Below are 16,632 nucleotides of genomic sequence, written 5' to 3'. Positions count from 1 at the left end.
AAGAAGATCAATTGAAACCCATATATACATTTATTCATTCATTTTCTTTCTGGCTTTGTCCATTTATTAATCCAGGGTCGCCACAGCGGAATGAACCGCCAACTTATCCAGCACGTTTTAACGCAGCGGATGCCCTTCCAGCCGCGACCTATCTCTGGGAAACATCCACATACTCTCATTCACACTACGGACAATTTAGCTTACCCAATTCACCTGCGTGTCTTTGGACTGTGGGGGAAACCGGAGCACCCAGAGGAAACCCACGCAAACGCAGGGAGAACATGCAAACTCCACACAGAAATGCCAACTGACCCAGCCGTGACTACAATCAGTGAGCTTCTTGCTGTGAGGCGGCAGCACTACCTACTGCGCCACCGCGTCACCCCCATAAATACACTACAAACCAAATATATTATGAATACTTAAATATATTTGTATCAAAAGAAGAAAAAAATCAGTAAAGTATACTTATATGCACTTTAATATATGAGAAATACATAATAAGTATGCTAAACGTTTTAGTTTTAGTTTATAATAACACACATATAAAAATATTGTTGTTATTACTATTATTGCTATTTTTTTGGGCAACTACCCTGTATTATAATACAACAAAATACTTTAAGAGCACATTTACAGTATTTGTTGGTGCTTTGAACATGCCGTAAAGCGGACTAAACATGACTATCACCAGGAAAAATAGACAATTCTTGTTTTGCAATTTTAAATAAAATCTTGTTCATGCATTTTTCTTAATAATTTACTCCAAGTCATAAACATATTTAAAGTACATTGTACTTCTTGCCTCATTATAAATCCTCAGTTTACCGCATTGGAATTAAAACAAAAAACAAAAGGGGATGTTTCAAAGAATGTTGATAACCACAGTTTGCTCTGAATTAATTCAACCTATTCATTTAGACAATTTGAGACAAACGAACAATCCATTCTGACTTCAATCTAGTCTACATCAAATGTCGTTCTCTTTCATTTGAGGTGAGATGTTTACAAAATTTTAAACCTTAACAGCATTTAACCAATCACATACTGTGCTAACTGCCTTATGTTATACTATTCTCTGAATGTATTCTCTACGCAGTGAATTAAAATAACAGCAAATCTTGATGTACTCCAGCTATGTTTATTCATACTATTTATTTTTCCTTTCACTGAAAGGAACAAACGCACACAGGCATGCTCTTTTAATAGGATGTGTGTTTACAATACAAAAAAAATTACACCTGCCATTATGTACAAAACCTCTGATGTGTATTTAGTAATTATCGGAATCAAAAGAGCTCCATGTTTCCTAAAAAAAAACCATCTTTATATACAGCAAAGGAGTGCTTGTTCTTGTGCTTCTCAACTCTGCAGAAACATTCATTCGATAGTATTAGTATTTGCAGAAAATACATGGAATATTTAGCTTTGACATTTTTTATTGATTGCTGGTTTGCGCAAGTCCACGCTTGCTTTGTCACTCAGGAGCGTGAGTATTGTCTGTCTGTACACACACTGATGTCTGAAACCAAGTTTTAAAAAGTCTTTTTATAAAGGAATGCAGGGAATTTTATATTTCACGAGTGCATGATGAGTTATCTAGCAGCCTCAGAAGATTGACATTTTTAAGCCTTAGATCTCAACTTTTGTACTTAAATTTACCAAAACTATTACAGACTGACAAACTAGATACAATCCAGTAAGATACTTGTTTGTCGGCAATAAACGTACAATGCTTTGTGTTGTTTACTACTAGTACTGGGCAAATATTATTCACAATTAATGTAATTTTATACTAGTTTTTGGGTTACACGGTGGTGCAGTAGGTAGTACAGTCGCCTCACAGCAAGAAAGTCACTGGTTCGAGCCCCGGCTGGGTCAGTTCTGTGTGAAGTTTGCATGTTCTCCCCGCGTTTGCGTGGGTTTCCTCCGGGTGCTCCGGTTTCCCCCACAAGTCCAAAGACATGTGATACAGGTGAATTGGGTTGGCTAAAATTGTCCTTAGTGTATGTGTGTGAATGAGAGTGTACAGTATGTGTGTTTCCCAGAGATAGGTTGCAGCTATAAGGGCATCCGCTGCGTAAAACATATGCTGGATAAATTGGCGGTTCATTCCGCTGTGGTGACCCCGGATTAATAAAGGGACTAAGCCGAAAAGAAAATGAATGAATGAATGAATTGTTTTTATAAATATAGTTTTGACATAATATGTGTGTGTATTACATATATTTGTAATGTATATTTGATACACACGCACGCACACACACACACACACACACAGACAAAAAAAACTATAAAAAACTATTTTGTTACATAGACATTTAAATGTGTATCATATTTGTATCATATACACATTTTAAAATAAACATTTGCTCAAATATATGCATGTCTGTGTGTATTTGTATAAACATAATAAATATACACAGTTTAAACACTTGAATTATTTAACGAAAAAATAATAATTTTATACTGAATGAAAATCAATGAAAATCCACTGTGGGCAGGGCTTTTTCTGTTCCTTCTTGTTATCACGAATGATTAAAAAACTATTATCACTAGTTGTTCTTCTGCATTACTCCTGGTGAAAGCACAGTGTTAGTTCATTGTTCCTTGAAAAAATAGCAGTAAACAAGTTCCTTTAAAGGGGTGGTCCACAGTGTATTTTTAAGGCTTGGTTGGGTTTTTTAAGATGAAAAGCAATGCGTGCTCATGCTTCATTTGTAGAAAATTAAATTTTTATTTTCATATATCTTACTTTTGATTATATACAGCTACTCTGCCAACATGAAAACGACTGTCATATTTCCTAATTAAAAAAGGCCCACCCTCAAGAGGCTCTGATTGGTCAGCTAATATAATATAATGATTCGCAGATCGATTCCACATCACCTCAAACGTCCTCATATCTTTTGCGAGTTTGTTATTTGAGATGTTGAATGCAGGAAAAGCGGTTGCATAGAGAGACACTGCAGCGCTGCTGAATATTGTGTTTACAGGGGTTTACCTGATAAATATGAATTTGTAACTAAATTGTTAACGGTACCAAACAGCATTTTCTGTTGTTTACGTCCTCACACTACAACATACTGTTAATGCTAGAAACTGTGCGTGTAATAGATCAATTTTAACAAATAAAAATACTTACAGCTTGTGGCTTACAATTCACAGCTTTGTCGGTTGGAGGAGTTAACCGAATCCAGCACTGAACTAGGAGAGAATCTGGAAGCTGTTCTTTGTCAAATGCTAGCTATATATATTTTTTTATAATTCTTAGAAACATTATTAAAATAAATTGTAAGCACTTCTGTCTTTGTGTATTGTCCTTTGGAAGCTCAAATACAGAACCAGAACTAGCTCTGTGGAAATAGCAGTGTTTGGACGCCAATTTAGCTTTCTCTGCTACATTACTGCATTCTGGCTGCGTGGGGTGTGTGCGTAACCCATACCTGTCAACCCTCCCTTTTTTCCCGGGATTCTCCTGTATTTTACAGTTCTATCCCGCTGTGATCCTGTAAAGGTATTTTCCCGTATTTTCAGTCTTTCTCTGAAGGGTGCCAAATAAACATTTAAAGAGTCGAGCCTCCCTATACGCAACCCATACCGCCGAACCACCAGGGGCCACCCCTTGCTCTTAAATGCGAATCTGTTCTATGCTTTTGCTTTGTTTAGGCACGAAAAACACTTTAAAATAAACATAAGAATGCCGCAATTCCCTTCCTCTTCATTACAGGTGCCGTCTCCCCTTCATATGCAATCCTCAAAGCAGACATAGCGCTGCATGACTGTCAGCTGACATGCTCCATAGTGATAAATAGACTCTGTTTCCCAAACGTACTCGTGATTTGAAGCGGAGCAAAAGTCTTGGTTTTGGGTGCGTGTTTAAACAGATATGTACACATATTTAATAAAATTAATATCTAAAGTATTTGATCTTGGTGTTTTTTTTTTACACACACAACTAATTTCGTCCTAAATGAGCAAAAACAGTTAGGAAAGCAATCGAATGCTGTCATTTTAATGTTAGATGTGTGCATTTTTAAAGTGAAACCTCTGTTATTTAATGTAATCAAACGAAAAAAATCTAAACAAATAAATAAAAGATTCATTCTTGGCTCTTTAATCAGAATGTGTAAGTTATACAGTGAAGAAACGGCTAATAAGATTTGATAGCTTGATTCTATTTCATTATAACAGCTATTCATTTTAATAAGCTGAACTGTTTGCTTATTTATTTACTGCTAATGTACACTATTTATTTTTTCTTTTGTAAATAATAATAGTAATAAAACATATTGACCATTTAACTGTTTATTTACAACGAAACAGCTCCAAATGAGCATATTTAGTAATTTGGGGATTTTTTAAAAGGGGAATCCCTTATTATGGTGGGCATATCCCTCATTTTCACATCCCAATGTTGACAGGTATGGCGTAACCTGAAGCGTTTGTGATCTCACTAGCCTGAATGTATATTTTTGCAGTCCCCAAACTTTGTTCACTGTAGGCTTTGCTAAGCTAACTCTGTGAAAGCCTAAGTCTGCCTTTGCATTGTACTTTGAGCATCTTACATTAAGAGATGTTGTTTACGTTCACACAGCTACATTACACATCAACTAAAGTTTCAAATATGATATTGTAGTGGACCACCCCTTTAAACATTTCATAAACAAAATTCAAGATGTGTGGTATAACCTGTAAAAAATACAGTGGTTTACATTGTCTTGCTGACAGACAGCATGAGTTGCGTTCGAAAGAAATTCCTGATGTAAAGTGTGTACAGTTAACACCTTGGTTTTATCTTTATTTTGCTAGAAGTTTAATGAAAGGAAGTTAATAAAAGTCTTCAGTCTTCACAATTCCTTGAGTACACAGTTTACCTTTTTTACTTATACGTTAGAGTTCTTGCCAGTCTTTTGAAGTATACTCTATTTGATATATTAGACAACAAAGATTCCTTTTTGTCTTAAAGTCCTGAGTGTCAAAATACTCATTTAAAATAGAGCTGCGCAATGTTTTAATCTCCTCACACAAGTGCTCATCAATGCAGGTCTGCTGTTTTTGCTGTCTTCAGTAGTTTGTTGTTGCTTTTTTTCCATCTCAATTTATTTTGGACTTAAAAAGAGCATCTAATCTGAGTGTTGACACCTTGTGGACAAAGTACCAGATAAACTGTACTTGTACTATACATGCAATCACAAAAAAAATTGACACTTTATGTTGGACTATACAATAATTGGAAACTTCAAGTGAACTTTGGGCTTTAAAGTCCGCTTAAAATCAAATTTGCTAGCTCACATTGCCATTCTTAAGGTGAATAATTAATACATGCAAGTTAATCCACTGAAAAATGTATTTGTTTTGGTAATCTTCAATCAAAGTATGACCATTTGCTTCCGTGTTTAGAGTGGCGGTCCTTCCCTTGATGTCAGCTTGAGGGTTTCCATAGCAACTGCATATTAATACCATCTCTTGCAGTTAGGTTACGCTTTACGTAATAATGTGCACAGGAAAGCCCCGCCCCCTTCTCAATATTCTGTTTCAGTTGGAAGCACATCAACATCCTGAAATAAACGTCTCAGCATCGTCCGGTTCACATGGACTTTAAAGTCTTTAAGCAGTCAATCGGATGAATTATTGCATTATTTATTACAAATAGTGTATGTCAGAGTCATCTATTCTCTTTTCTGATGATGATGATAATGATGATGATGATGATGATGATGATTACTGGCACAAAGGGGCGGGATCAACCTGTCGCTCACATGAGATCGACCGATAGCAATGATCCAACAACCCGATCAACTCCATATGGACCAAATCATGGTCTTCTTTCTTGTTCAGATGAAAATATGTCAAAATAAGGAACAAAATACTATCACAAGTCCAGATTTTATAGCACAAGCTCCAGCGGCTGGTTATCATCCAGGCGGGCCAGAGAAAGGCAGTTCGTGGGTCTCTGGACACAGAGTGAAGTGTCATCTGGACATGGGTTGGTTGGGGAATGTGGGAGCGCAAATGTGTAGCCGATGGAGGCGTTTGGAGCTGTCGGCGTTCCCAGCGGAAGAAGAGGAGATAACTGTCGCACGTCCTCCAGGCTTAGATTATAGCAGTCGGATGGGTTAGAAAGCTTCTGATTCAAAACCTGTAATTGTCGGTGAAAGCAGATTAGTGACATGATGAAGAACATGACTGGAGACATACTGGAGAGGACAGAGAAGACAAACCTGTTTCAGGCCGTCTGGATCACTTAGGTCTGTTTGGTCTTTACCTGTGACTGAGCTCATATGCTGATCTGGAAATAGATATGGAAATAGAAGTTACAGTAAATGGGCTCAGATATATTTTCTAATTAAAGACTCCAGGACAAATATTGATTGGTGCAAATCAATAAAAAGGGATTTTTTGCTGTCTTCAGTAGTTTGTTGTTAAGTAGTTTACCACATTTTCTTTTCTGACCTAAGGCCTGCTCACACTGCGATTTTTTTTTATTATAATCCTGAACGATTGTAGCATGTCAGACTGCATGACCATGGCTCCCATGTCCCACTGTAAGATCTCAGCTGTCATAATGTCAGACTGAAGGACAATGAAGACACACCAGAAGAAAATGCCCCCGGAGTTCATCATCCACTTGTGACACTTTTACTATCCCGTGTTCTGAAATGATTTCTCACAGCAAACATACAAAATCTGTAGAGACTATTTTGCAAACAGAGTGTCTCAATAATAAAACCAGGAAGAAAAAACTGTTTTGACATTTGCCCATGGTTGTTTGGATGGCAGTGTGAATGGATTGTGTCATCAGATTCAGTGCTCCTATTGGCTCTTGGATTGTCGCTCATCGCAGCTGTTGTCACACTGCAGGAAAGTGTCTGAAATCTTCTGACACTACCAGAACTTCATTGCAGGAAAAATCTGATCGCGATGGGCATTAAGCAGCTGTCTGTGAACATGTCGAACTAACGATCAAAGATCGCAGATTTTAGCCAAGGATTTCAGGAATCTTTTAGGATTTCCAAAATTTGTCTCAGATGACAAAATCATGGCTGAAATCCCACAGTGTGAGCAGGGCTTTGAAAAAAGAACATCTGAGCGTTGACAAGTTGTGGACAAAGTAGCAGATAAACTGTATTTATATTATACATGCAGTCATAAACACTTGATGGTAAAATTACTCTGTTGATGAATTTCGTATCATTCATATCATTCCATTTTATGTGGACGCTCACGGATGCATAAGAGCTGAAATTTGTGAACTTTGGGCTTTAAAGTAATCATTATTAGCTAAATTATTATTATTATTTTCAAATATTTCTCAAGTACTGTTGCAAGGGCGATTTAGTTTATTAGAGGCCATGGGGCCCACCAGCCACGGGGCCCAACAATCCTAATATGCACCATTAATTTATTTGTATTTTGCTGATTTTGCTGTCTTTTTTATAACACCCAGTCTTCTTTTCTACATTTGCATATTGATGCAATCTCAACTGAACTCGCAACTAAAAAATAATAAATAAACTATTTTGCATTTAAAACTAAATCTTTTCCTGCTTTGACTGCTGGGCTGCTCCATGATTGGGAGTATGGGGACACATTTGCATGGATGTAATAATTAGTTAGACCCTCACAATAGAAAATATCATGAAATATAAAATATAGAAGCTTCTAGATATTTATTGGAGGGGTTCCAGATTTCTAAGCGACCACTTACCTTGCTTTTTTACAAATTCTAGTAATTTTAGTATTTCCCATTATATTTTTCATCTGGAAATTTTTTTTATTTATTTTAGTTTGGTTAGAATAAAAACACACAATACATTTTTATAAAAAAAAAAAAATACTTTTTTTATTGACTACAGTACAAATCCAAGTAGTCCAAAAACTTTCCTAATTAACCAATTGCACTTTAATCTGAATACTAGTATCTTGCAAAATAACTAATAAAATATATACTGTCATCATGCCAAAGACAAAAGAATTGATCATTGAACTTGTGTAACAATGGCAAAAAAGAGCTGCACTCAGACCAAATAAAGAAGATCAGCTGACCTCATATTAAAAAATCAAGAGTAAAAATGACCTTAATCAGTTTTTTGAGTAATTACCTTTAGAGTCCTTGACTGATTGGATGGTGGGACAGTCGACGGACACTCCCTCCAGTAGCTCAGCCAATCGCAAGAGATCCACAGGATCGTCCACAGAAACCTCTCCCGGCTCCTGCGAATCTGCATTCAGATTTCATCACTAACTGTTTATCATGGATTCATCTGTGCTTCACCTTGTCGCAACGTGTTGTGACAAAAACAAAATGTGCCAGTTTCTGCTAACGTGACAATTTAAGAGAATGAACACAATGGCTTGCAAGTTAAGCTGGTTAAGCAAACAGTCTTAAATAACTAGCCATCAACATCTTTGGCTTCAGCTCTGCATTTCCAGCATTGTATATGTGAGGAATCCCAACAATGTCCATCTGTCAGCATGACCATGTGAAAATGATGAGTGTGGCATTTTATACTCTTGCAAAGTAACCGCAAACTATTCAAACTCTGTGCCGACTGAAGTCTAGCAATCATCATGTTCAGTTTAGACTCTTGGGTTTGAAAATTAGGACGTGCCTTTTAACAATAGCTTTTGTTGTGCTATAGTATCACCATATTTCACATTTAATCTTCTTGGTCGACTTGTTTTCTGTCAGTTGGCATGGGTTTTGTATTTCGTTTAGGAGCTGATTATTATAACTTTATGCATCTCAGGTTACATTTACACAGGACAATTATTTTCCTTTGCATTTTTGAAAGGTTTCATGTACAGACAACAATGACTAAATCAAAACTATCCCCACTCACACAGATCTGTGAAACTGACTAAAAAACTGATCCAAAAGTTGGCAATGTCACTTTATAATTTTTTTTTAAGTTGTCAGCTTTTTTTTTTTTGTTAAGCATGCCTAAAGACTGAATATGAATTATCTGTATGTATTCACATATTATGTCAATATATGTATGTGCATACCATTACTGTTTTACAATTTCTAAAAGGCAGATCAATTTTATTTTAGAAGTGTAACAAGGTTGGGAAATTGTATTTTTTATTTATTTGATTTTTGTTGTTTTTAAGGTGTCATTATGCTTTATTCTTATTTCAAGAAAAAAATCCTTATATTTAAATATTTGGCCAGCCACTTTTACAGTACATTGCATTGAAAATGCACATTTTATTACTTTAATTTATGCACAATCCAAAATTAAAGAGTAGGTAGGAATTTTCTTAAGTAAATAAAACATTGGTTCTTGGTAAGTAATAAAATGAAAGCCAATGTCTACTGACACTATGAAATAAATGAATAAATAAATGAACAAATAAATAAATACATGAATAAATAAATAACAAAAAAAATTAACAGCATTTCCTATAATAATACTATAAAAGTTTTTATTTTTTTTAGTTTGACTGGAACAAATGAAGTTTAAAAAAAAAAGAAATAAAAAAAATATATATTAAGGTCAATATTATTAGACCCATTAAGATTTGGCCTACAAAACAAACCACTGTTGTCCAATGAATTAGGCTTAATTAACCCAACTGACCTAATTACCCTAATTAAGTCTTTAAATTGCATGCTTATCTGAATACTAGCATCTTGCAAAATAAAAAGTAAAATATTATGTACTGTCATCACAACAAAGACAAAAGAAATTAGTAATTAGAAATTATTGAATAAAACTATTACATGTAAAAATGTGTCAAATAAATATTCTCTATTAAAAAGCACTTGGGGAATATTTGAAAAGAAATAAACATAATTCCTAATTTTTAGTCAGATTTATTTGCCCTGCTGAATTATTAGCCCCCCTGTATATTAGTTTCCCCAATTCCTGTATAACTGAGAGAAGATTTTTTCAACACATTTCTAAACATAATAGTTTTAATAACTCATTTCTAATAATTGATTTATTTTATCGTTGCCATGATGACAGTACATAATATTTTACTAGATGTAAAAGTGACATTTAAAGGCTTAGCTGGGTTAATTAAGCAAGTTAGGGTAATTAAGCAAGTCATTGTATAACGAGTATTACAATTGTATTACAATTGAAAAAAAAGAAAAAAAGTCTATTTGAGTTAAAATATTGAAATTAAAATGGCTTAAATTTTTTTTTAACTGCTTTTACTGTGACCAAAATAAATCAAATAGGAAAAACTTTTCTACAGATAAAAATAAATAAATATGTGTATGTATATATATATATATATATATATATATATATATATATATATATAAAATACTGTAAAAAAATTCTTTGCTCTATTAAATATCATTCGGTAAGTATTTGAAACAGAAAAAAAAACGTACAGGAGGGCTTATAATTTAATAACTGCAGTGCTTCCCACACACAGACTATACTTGGGCAGGCAGTAAGGGTATATTAACGGCCCCCCAAGTTTATTTAGTGACTTTTTTTTATTACTACTATCATCATTTTAAACTTTTTTTGGATCCGCCCAATATAAACAAACATCTGCGAGCGATTAACCCGTGGAAAATCTTCTCGCCTTTACCCGTCATACTGCTTGTTCTGTGTGTGCACGAGACAGACCCACAGAGACCAGCACCTTTTTGTGTCTGGCCGGGGTTTCTAAATCTGCTGAAATGCTCGGCATTTGGTTTTGCTTTCAGTTTCTAAGCTGTCGTTATTTTTGTGCGCACATATATTAAATAATTAATTCTTTAATTAATTCTCTAGCTCTCTGCAACTCTCACATAGTCGCCCACTGAAAGTGGTGGATGAGGAGATTCCCCCTATTGTGTAAAGCACTTTGAGTGTCTAGAAAAGCGCTATACAAATGTAATGAATTATCATTATTATTATTATTTAATCTAAATGACTCCGAAAAATTTGACATTTATATCTGATGACATTACATCTAAATTGGCTGCAGAATATTTGTACACCATTAAGAATGGGTATTCAACTCGTTTGTCTTTAGATAATCTACACATTTCCTTCTTGTAATTATTATAATTTTTAGAGATATTGTCTGTTTTTATTCCATTTTTGTCATTTATTATTTGCTGTATATTTTTATTAATTTGAGTATGTCAATATATTACATATAAAATGCTTTAATGGTGTTTATAAGAGTAATAGCATAAAAGAGAAATAGTGAATGTTTATGTTTATATTTTTAGCTTTAACCAATAGAAAAGAAAAAAGATAAAAACAAAAAATAATAAAAATCTTGTTAAAAATTAATTTATGTTTAGTTTGTCACATATAGTTCGTCACTATTTCTGGGATGTGGGCAATAGGTGTGTTTCAATCTGGCCACCGCCACAAGTAGCCAACACCATCTTTTAAATCTGTGGGAAGCACTGAACTGTACAATTTACATTTTATTTATTTACATTTTATTATTTAAGTAAATTAGCATGATTATGACTGCAGTTTGAGCCTCACCTGTCTCCTGCCAGTGCTCTTCATGGCTCTGAGCTGTGCTGCTGGTGTTGATGCTGGATTTCTCTTTCTCCTCCACTGAGACCATCTCTACCGAGACGCTGTTCTGTCTGGTGTCCGCCTCGATGCCGGAGCTGCTGGTGGAGTGTCTGGACAGACGAGGACTGCCTTCACTGCATGGCTGGTCCAGGTCCAGCTCATCACTGATGTAAGATTCACGATACCGCTTCTTCTCTGGATACAGAGAGAAAAAAAGAAGAATATATAGAAATAGTTAAAAATAAACTACAAATACACATACATTTAAATGAAATAAATATAAAGCACTTCCACAATGCAAACAGTTTTCATTCATTCATTTTCTTTTCGGCTTAGTCCCATAATTAATCTGGGGTTGCCACAGTGGAATAAACCGCCAACTTATCCAGCATGTGTTTAACCCTAATCACTGGGAAACATCCAGACACACTCATTCACACACATACACTCTGGACAATTTAGTTTAATTTACCCAATTCACCTATACCGCATGTCTTTGGACTTGTGGGGAAAACCAAGCAAACACGGGGAGAACATGCAAACTCCACACAGAAACGCCAACTGACCCAGCCGAGGCTCAAACCTTCTTGCTGTAAGGTGACAGTGTTAACCACTGAGCCACCAAGTTGTCCTTATTTTCATGCACAATTCACAATTCAGAAACTCTTGATGTTGATAAAATAGGATTCATCATAAAATTGCAAAAACATATTAAAGGCCCTTCATATCAAACGTGAATATGAATAATTTGCAGGTTTTTGAACACACACCCTCAGTCTCTTCCAGCTGCCGCAGGTGTTTGAGGGCAGGCTGTAAACTCAGATATAAGCGATGACATGAGCTCAGATGCAGAAGCAGATGACGAGAGCGAAATGCCGAACCCGTATAGTAAACCAGCTTCCTCGCTGAGGGCAAACCGTCCGGCTGGATCTCAAACTTTTTTCCCTGTGCACAGAAGAAGAATTGTTAAAAAAAAGCTGATTTACAGAACAAGCAACCAAAAACCATTTGGAATGAGGGAGAATCAGTGAGGTTTTGTGTGGTTAAAACAATGTGACAAATGGTGAGATTAAATAATACCAAGAAAGTGAGTCGTCCCACATGAAACCAGGGGAAATCATAGAGCAGATCACGCACGTTGTTCACCTCCTGCAAAATAAAACAAAAACACGTAATGTGAATGGGATTCATGAGAAAATAAAATGGTTCCGATTTGGATTTTACTTAATGTTTCAGGATCTTTTTGTCTCGGATTTTATGATTGGTATGTTTAGTACTTTTAAAATTCCCTCCAAAATCTGCTAATTAAAAGTTAATTAAATACTAACTAATTAAATATTTAAAATATTATTTAAATAAAAATCTTAGTATTTTTTTCTATTTATTTGTTCATTAATTTAAAGTTCAGGCCCTTTTATAAAATTATTTTAATTATTATCATTATCACTATTGTGATTATTATTTTTAGATTATTAATATTATATTATAATAATAATAAATTACATTTTATTAATTAAATTGGAGTCCTTTATATATTTTTAATTGTTAATAATAATAATAATAATAATAATAATAACAACTTAAGTTGTACTTGGTGAGGTGAACAGTTTAAGTGTAGTCTACAAAACCGGCAAGTTAAATAAACTTAAATATACAAGTTTTGGGAGACTTCATTACTCAATTAAATTGAGGCAACGAGTTTGCTCAAGTAATTTAGTTCAGTTAACTGATTAGGTTTTTCAGTGTAGATAAAAATGAAAATTATGGTAATTTCCAAGTATTGCATGATAAGTCGATACAGGGATTTTATTCCAAGATACGCATATATCCAGCACCCCATCATCCCTGCCCCATCATCCCATATTTCTTATTTTCTACAATTGATTCGCTCCAGAGTTCGTTTCAATCAAGCCGAGACCACCCCATATAGGCGATCTCGGACTGATTGATTTGGCGCTGTTCCGAGCAGGTTTGCTGGATTCACATATGCCAAACGAACTGGGCAAATGAGACAGGTTTCGAAACAAAGCACCCTTATTGTGTGGAAAAACAGCACGACAAAAGCCAATACATTTCTTTTTACCCATCTCCCACCATGCAAGTACACACACACAAATGCACACCTTTATTTATTCTCATTCTTTCGTGCTTTGTCAATATATCGTAGCGTATACTGTTTAATAATCGATTTAAATTATGTAAAAAATAATAATAATAAATAAATAATGAAAAAAGCAGCATTAATTCGCGTCTTCTCAGTGAAACTTAGTCAATATATTGATATTGTGACAGGCTTATTATTTGTGCTTTGAAAAAAACATTTAAACATCCACTTTTCCACACTGAGATCAGTTATAACACCAGCCTGTTTGTCAGTGTGAGAAAAGAATGCAAAATAAATCCAGTTTTGTGTCTAAGCAGAAGCCGAGCCCATGTAAGGCTGGGGTCAGAGACTCAACACTCGGGGTCTTTGATCTTTTAGACACGGGGCTCTTGGTTTAATCCAGCCTCAGACGCAGTAACAGAGGATCAGGGGAAAGGCATGCACTCCAAATCCCTGTTTATGGACTCGAGCGTCTAATATATGCATTCCAGTCAAGCCTATCAGGAGAGCTCCATCATTGAGAGAAAACACAGGACTGCACTCAATCACAGCTGGAAGAAATGCAACAGAAGTCTACCATTTTCATTGAGTTGATTACAGGTGACATACAGTAATAATGATGTAGTCATTATAAAATGGCTCCTTTGTTTTTAGTGGCAAAAAAAATTCATTCATTCATTTTCCTTCGGCTTAGTCCCTTTATTCATCAGCGGACGCCACAGCGGACCGCCAACTTATCCAGGATATGTTTAACACAGCGGACGGCCTTCCAGCTGCAACCCAGTACAGGGAAACATCCATATACTCTCACATTCACACACACACTACGGCCAATTTAGCTTATCCAGTTCACATATAGCACATTCATTTGGACTCTGGGGAAAACCAACACAGGGAGAACATGCAAACTGACCCAGCCGAACTCGAACTAGTGACTTTTTTGCTGTGAGATGACAGTGCAAACCACTGAGCCACCGTGTTCCCCAAATTGTTAATTTTTTTTTTATTTCATTTTACAAGGCTGTAGATAAAAGCATTATACTCTATGGTTTCACTGTGTGGAAACATTACAGTTCAATCTTAAGCAAAGCTTGCACATTTGGTAAAGACACAGCCATGGGTATCATAGCGAAAAGAAAATATCGATCTTTAGAATATTTTCATAAGCAACCAGTATGCATTAAAACTACTAAAATATCATCTGACCCCACCAAATCTTATTTTCTAAATATGAGTTACTGCCTACAATCCTTTTAAGAAATCTTTTTTTTTTCTGTCTATAGCCTTTTACATGTGTAATTCTCTACTTTCAGGGTAGTTTGTTGTTTCATTTGTGTTGTCATGTTGCTTGTTTGTTTGGTGTTTGCAAATGCAGGCCTAGAATCCAAGATAAATTTCTCCACTGAAGCTACAGAAAGAATATCAAGTCCAGGTAAAGTGGATTTAATCTTAAAATCCGTTTTGTGAAAAGAAAATGTCAATATTTGGGTCAAATCATCAAATCCATGTACTAAATATGAATCAACATATTTATTATGCCATGTGTAATAATAAGTAATTTTGATAAATGTTTTTATATTTAAAATGTTTAAACATTTCTTACTGATAAATGGATAAGACCCAGTGGTTTAAATGTGGTTGCATAAAAAGGCTTACAATTATAGTTAATTAATTTTTGGGGGCTAAACTGATTTCAAAAGAGTCCTTTATTATATCATTAAATGATTCTTGATTAAATATAGCTGACAAAATTAATTTGTTATATAAATGATTGTTACACTGTATTACCATGGGTGTCTTCTGTAAATCAAGGTAAAAATATATGGTAATTATTATTTTATGCTCTGGAAAAAAGGTAATGAAACTAGATATTACACTTTTATAATGTTTGACTCAAATATATGGTATATGTGATACTTTACTGGGGACAATAATGTATACTAAAAGAATGAATTAATAAAAACTGATTAATTGTAAAATCTTATTTTTTTACCAGTAAAATAATTAAATTTGTGCAAAACCACAGAAGTAGAATATACAAAAACACGGACATTAAAGTCCTACTACAACGATAGGAAACACAAATGTGTCGTAAACACACCTGAAACACTTGCATTCCTCTGAGAGTGAGTCCAAGCAATGCTGAACCCTTCTCTTCTTTCTTGTCCTACAGGAAAGAGGAATAGGCCTATTAATACACATTAATAACAAGTTAATAATGTATACATTAACTAATAAAGATACAGTCTTTTATTAATATACAGTCAATTTTTTCAAATATTTCCACACATTTTTAAACATTGCAGTTTTGATAACTAATTTGCAATAACTAAAACCTTTTGTCTCTGCCATGATGATGGAGGCGCATGATATTTATCTAGTTATTTTGCTTGAAGTGCAATTTAAAGACATAACTTATTGCTCTCCTTGGTCTCCAATTGCTTGGAGAAACAGATCATCCCTCCACAAAACTTTCAATGTCAGTTGCAGTTGCAATTTCACTCAAACTAGCAAACCGGAGTTCAATTTGTAAACTCACAGATCCCTCACAGCCACATGACGTCACCTTTAATGAAAATATTTCTCCAACCCTCCCTACATTCCACAAGCGAGCCTGTCTTGACCTAGAGAAAGCTGCTCTGATAAGCGAGCAGGACCTCTGACCTTCTGCAGACGATAGAAGGTGACTGGGACGTCCTCCAGACGGCAGGACTCTCTGATGAACAGCAGGACAGCGTCTCGACAGGACATTCCCCACAGCTCCTTATGGACCTTGGGCCCGTGACACAGCAGGTAGTCGATGCCACGCTTTGCTATTATCTGAAAGAGAGCAGACACGGGTCATGCAGGATTACCACATGAGGGAGGGTAAAAAAACATGCTTGATTAAATTTAACAAAAAGTTTAATCAACCCCCTGCTGTTTATAAATATATATTACAATTTGCTGATTGATACTAGTTTGGTGCTATAGTTGACGCGGTGGTCTTTCTGGTGAAGCTGGTTGTGCAAGTATTGCTAGTTAGTTTAGAAG

At 35.1% G+C, this 16,632-nt stretch overlaps 1 protein-coding gene across 4 annotated transcripts in view; it reads right to left on the bottom strand.

The window, feature by feature from the left end:
• Nucleotides 1-4,710: 4,710 nt before the first annotated feature.
• The window catches only part of zgc:172136, a 40,352-nt gene continuing 28,430 nt past the window's right edge, over nucleotides 4,711-16,632 (bottom strand). For 3 of the 4 annotated variants that reach the window (XM_073919798.1, XM_073919797.1, XM_009307480.4), the window contains 8 exons: nucleotides 16,264-16,419; nucleotides 15,701-15,766; nucleotides 12,576-12,644; nucleotides 12,266-12,440; nucleotides 11,460-11,690; nucleotides 8,106-8,225; nucleotides 6,225-6,292; nucleotides 4,711-6,142 (listed from right to left, as the gene is read on the bottom strand). In XM_073919798.1, coding sequence (XP_073775899.1) covers nucleotides 5,891-6,142; nucleotides 6,225-6,292; nucleotides 8,106-8,225; nucleotides 11,460-11,690; nucleotides 12,266-12,440; nucleotides 12,576-12,644; nucleotides 15,701-15,766; nucleotides 16,264-16,419 — 1,137 coding nt within the window. In that variant the 3' untranslated portion in view covers nucleotides 4,711-5,890. The remainder of the gene's footprint in view (nucleotides 6,143-6,224; nucleotides 6,293-8,105; nucleotides 8,226-11,459; nucleotides 11,691-12,265; nucleotides 12,441-12,575; nucleotides 12,645-15,700; nucleotides 15,767-16,263; nucleotides 16,420-16,632) is intronic. The other variant, NM_001111187.1, reaches the window with a different exon arrangement.

The sequence above is a fragment of the Danio rerio genome, chromosome 13 (genome assembly GCF_049306965.1).
Source record: "Danio rerio strain Tuebingen ecotype United States chromosome 13, GRCz12tu, whole genome shotgun sequence".
Taxonomy (NCBI): Eukaryota; Metazoa; Chordata; class Actinopteri; order Cypriniformes; family Danionidae; genus Danio; species Danio rerio.
This window is presented reverse-complemented; position numbering and strand designations above follow the sequence as displayed.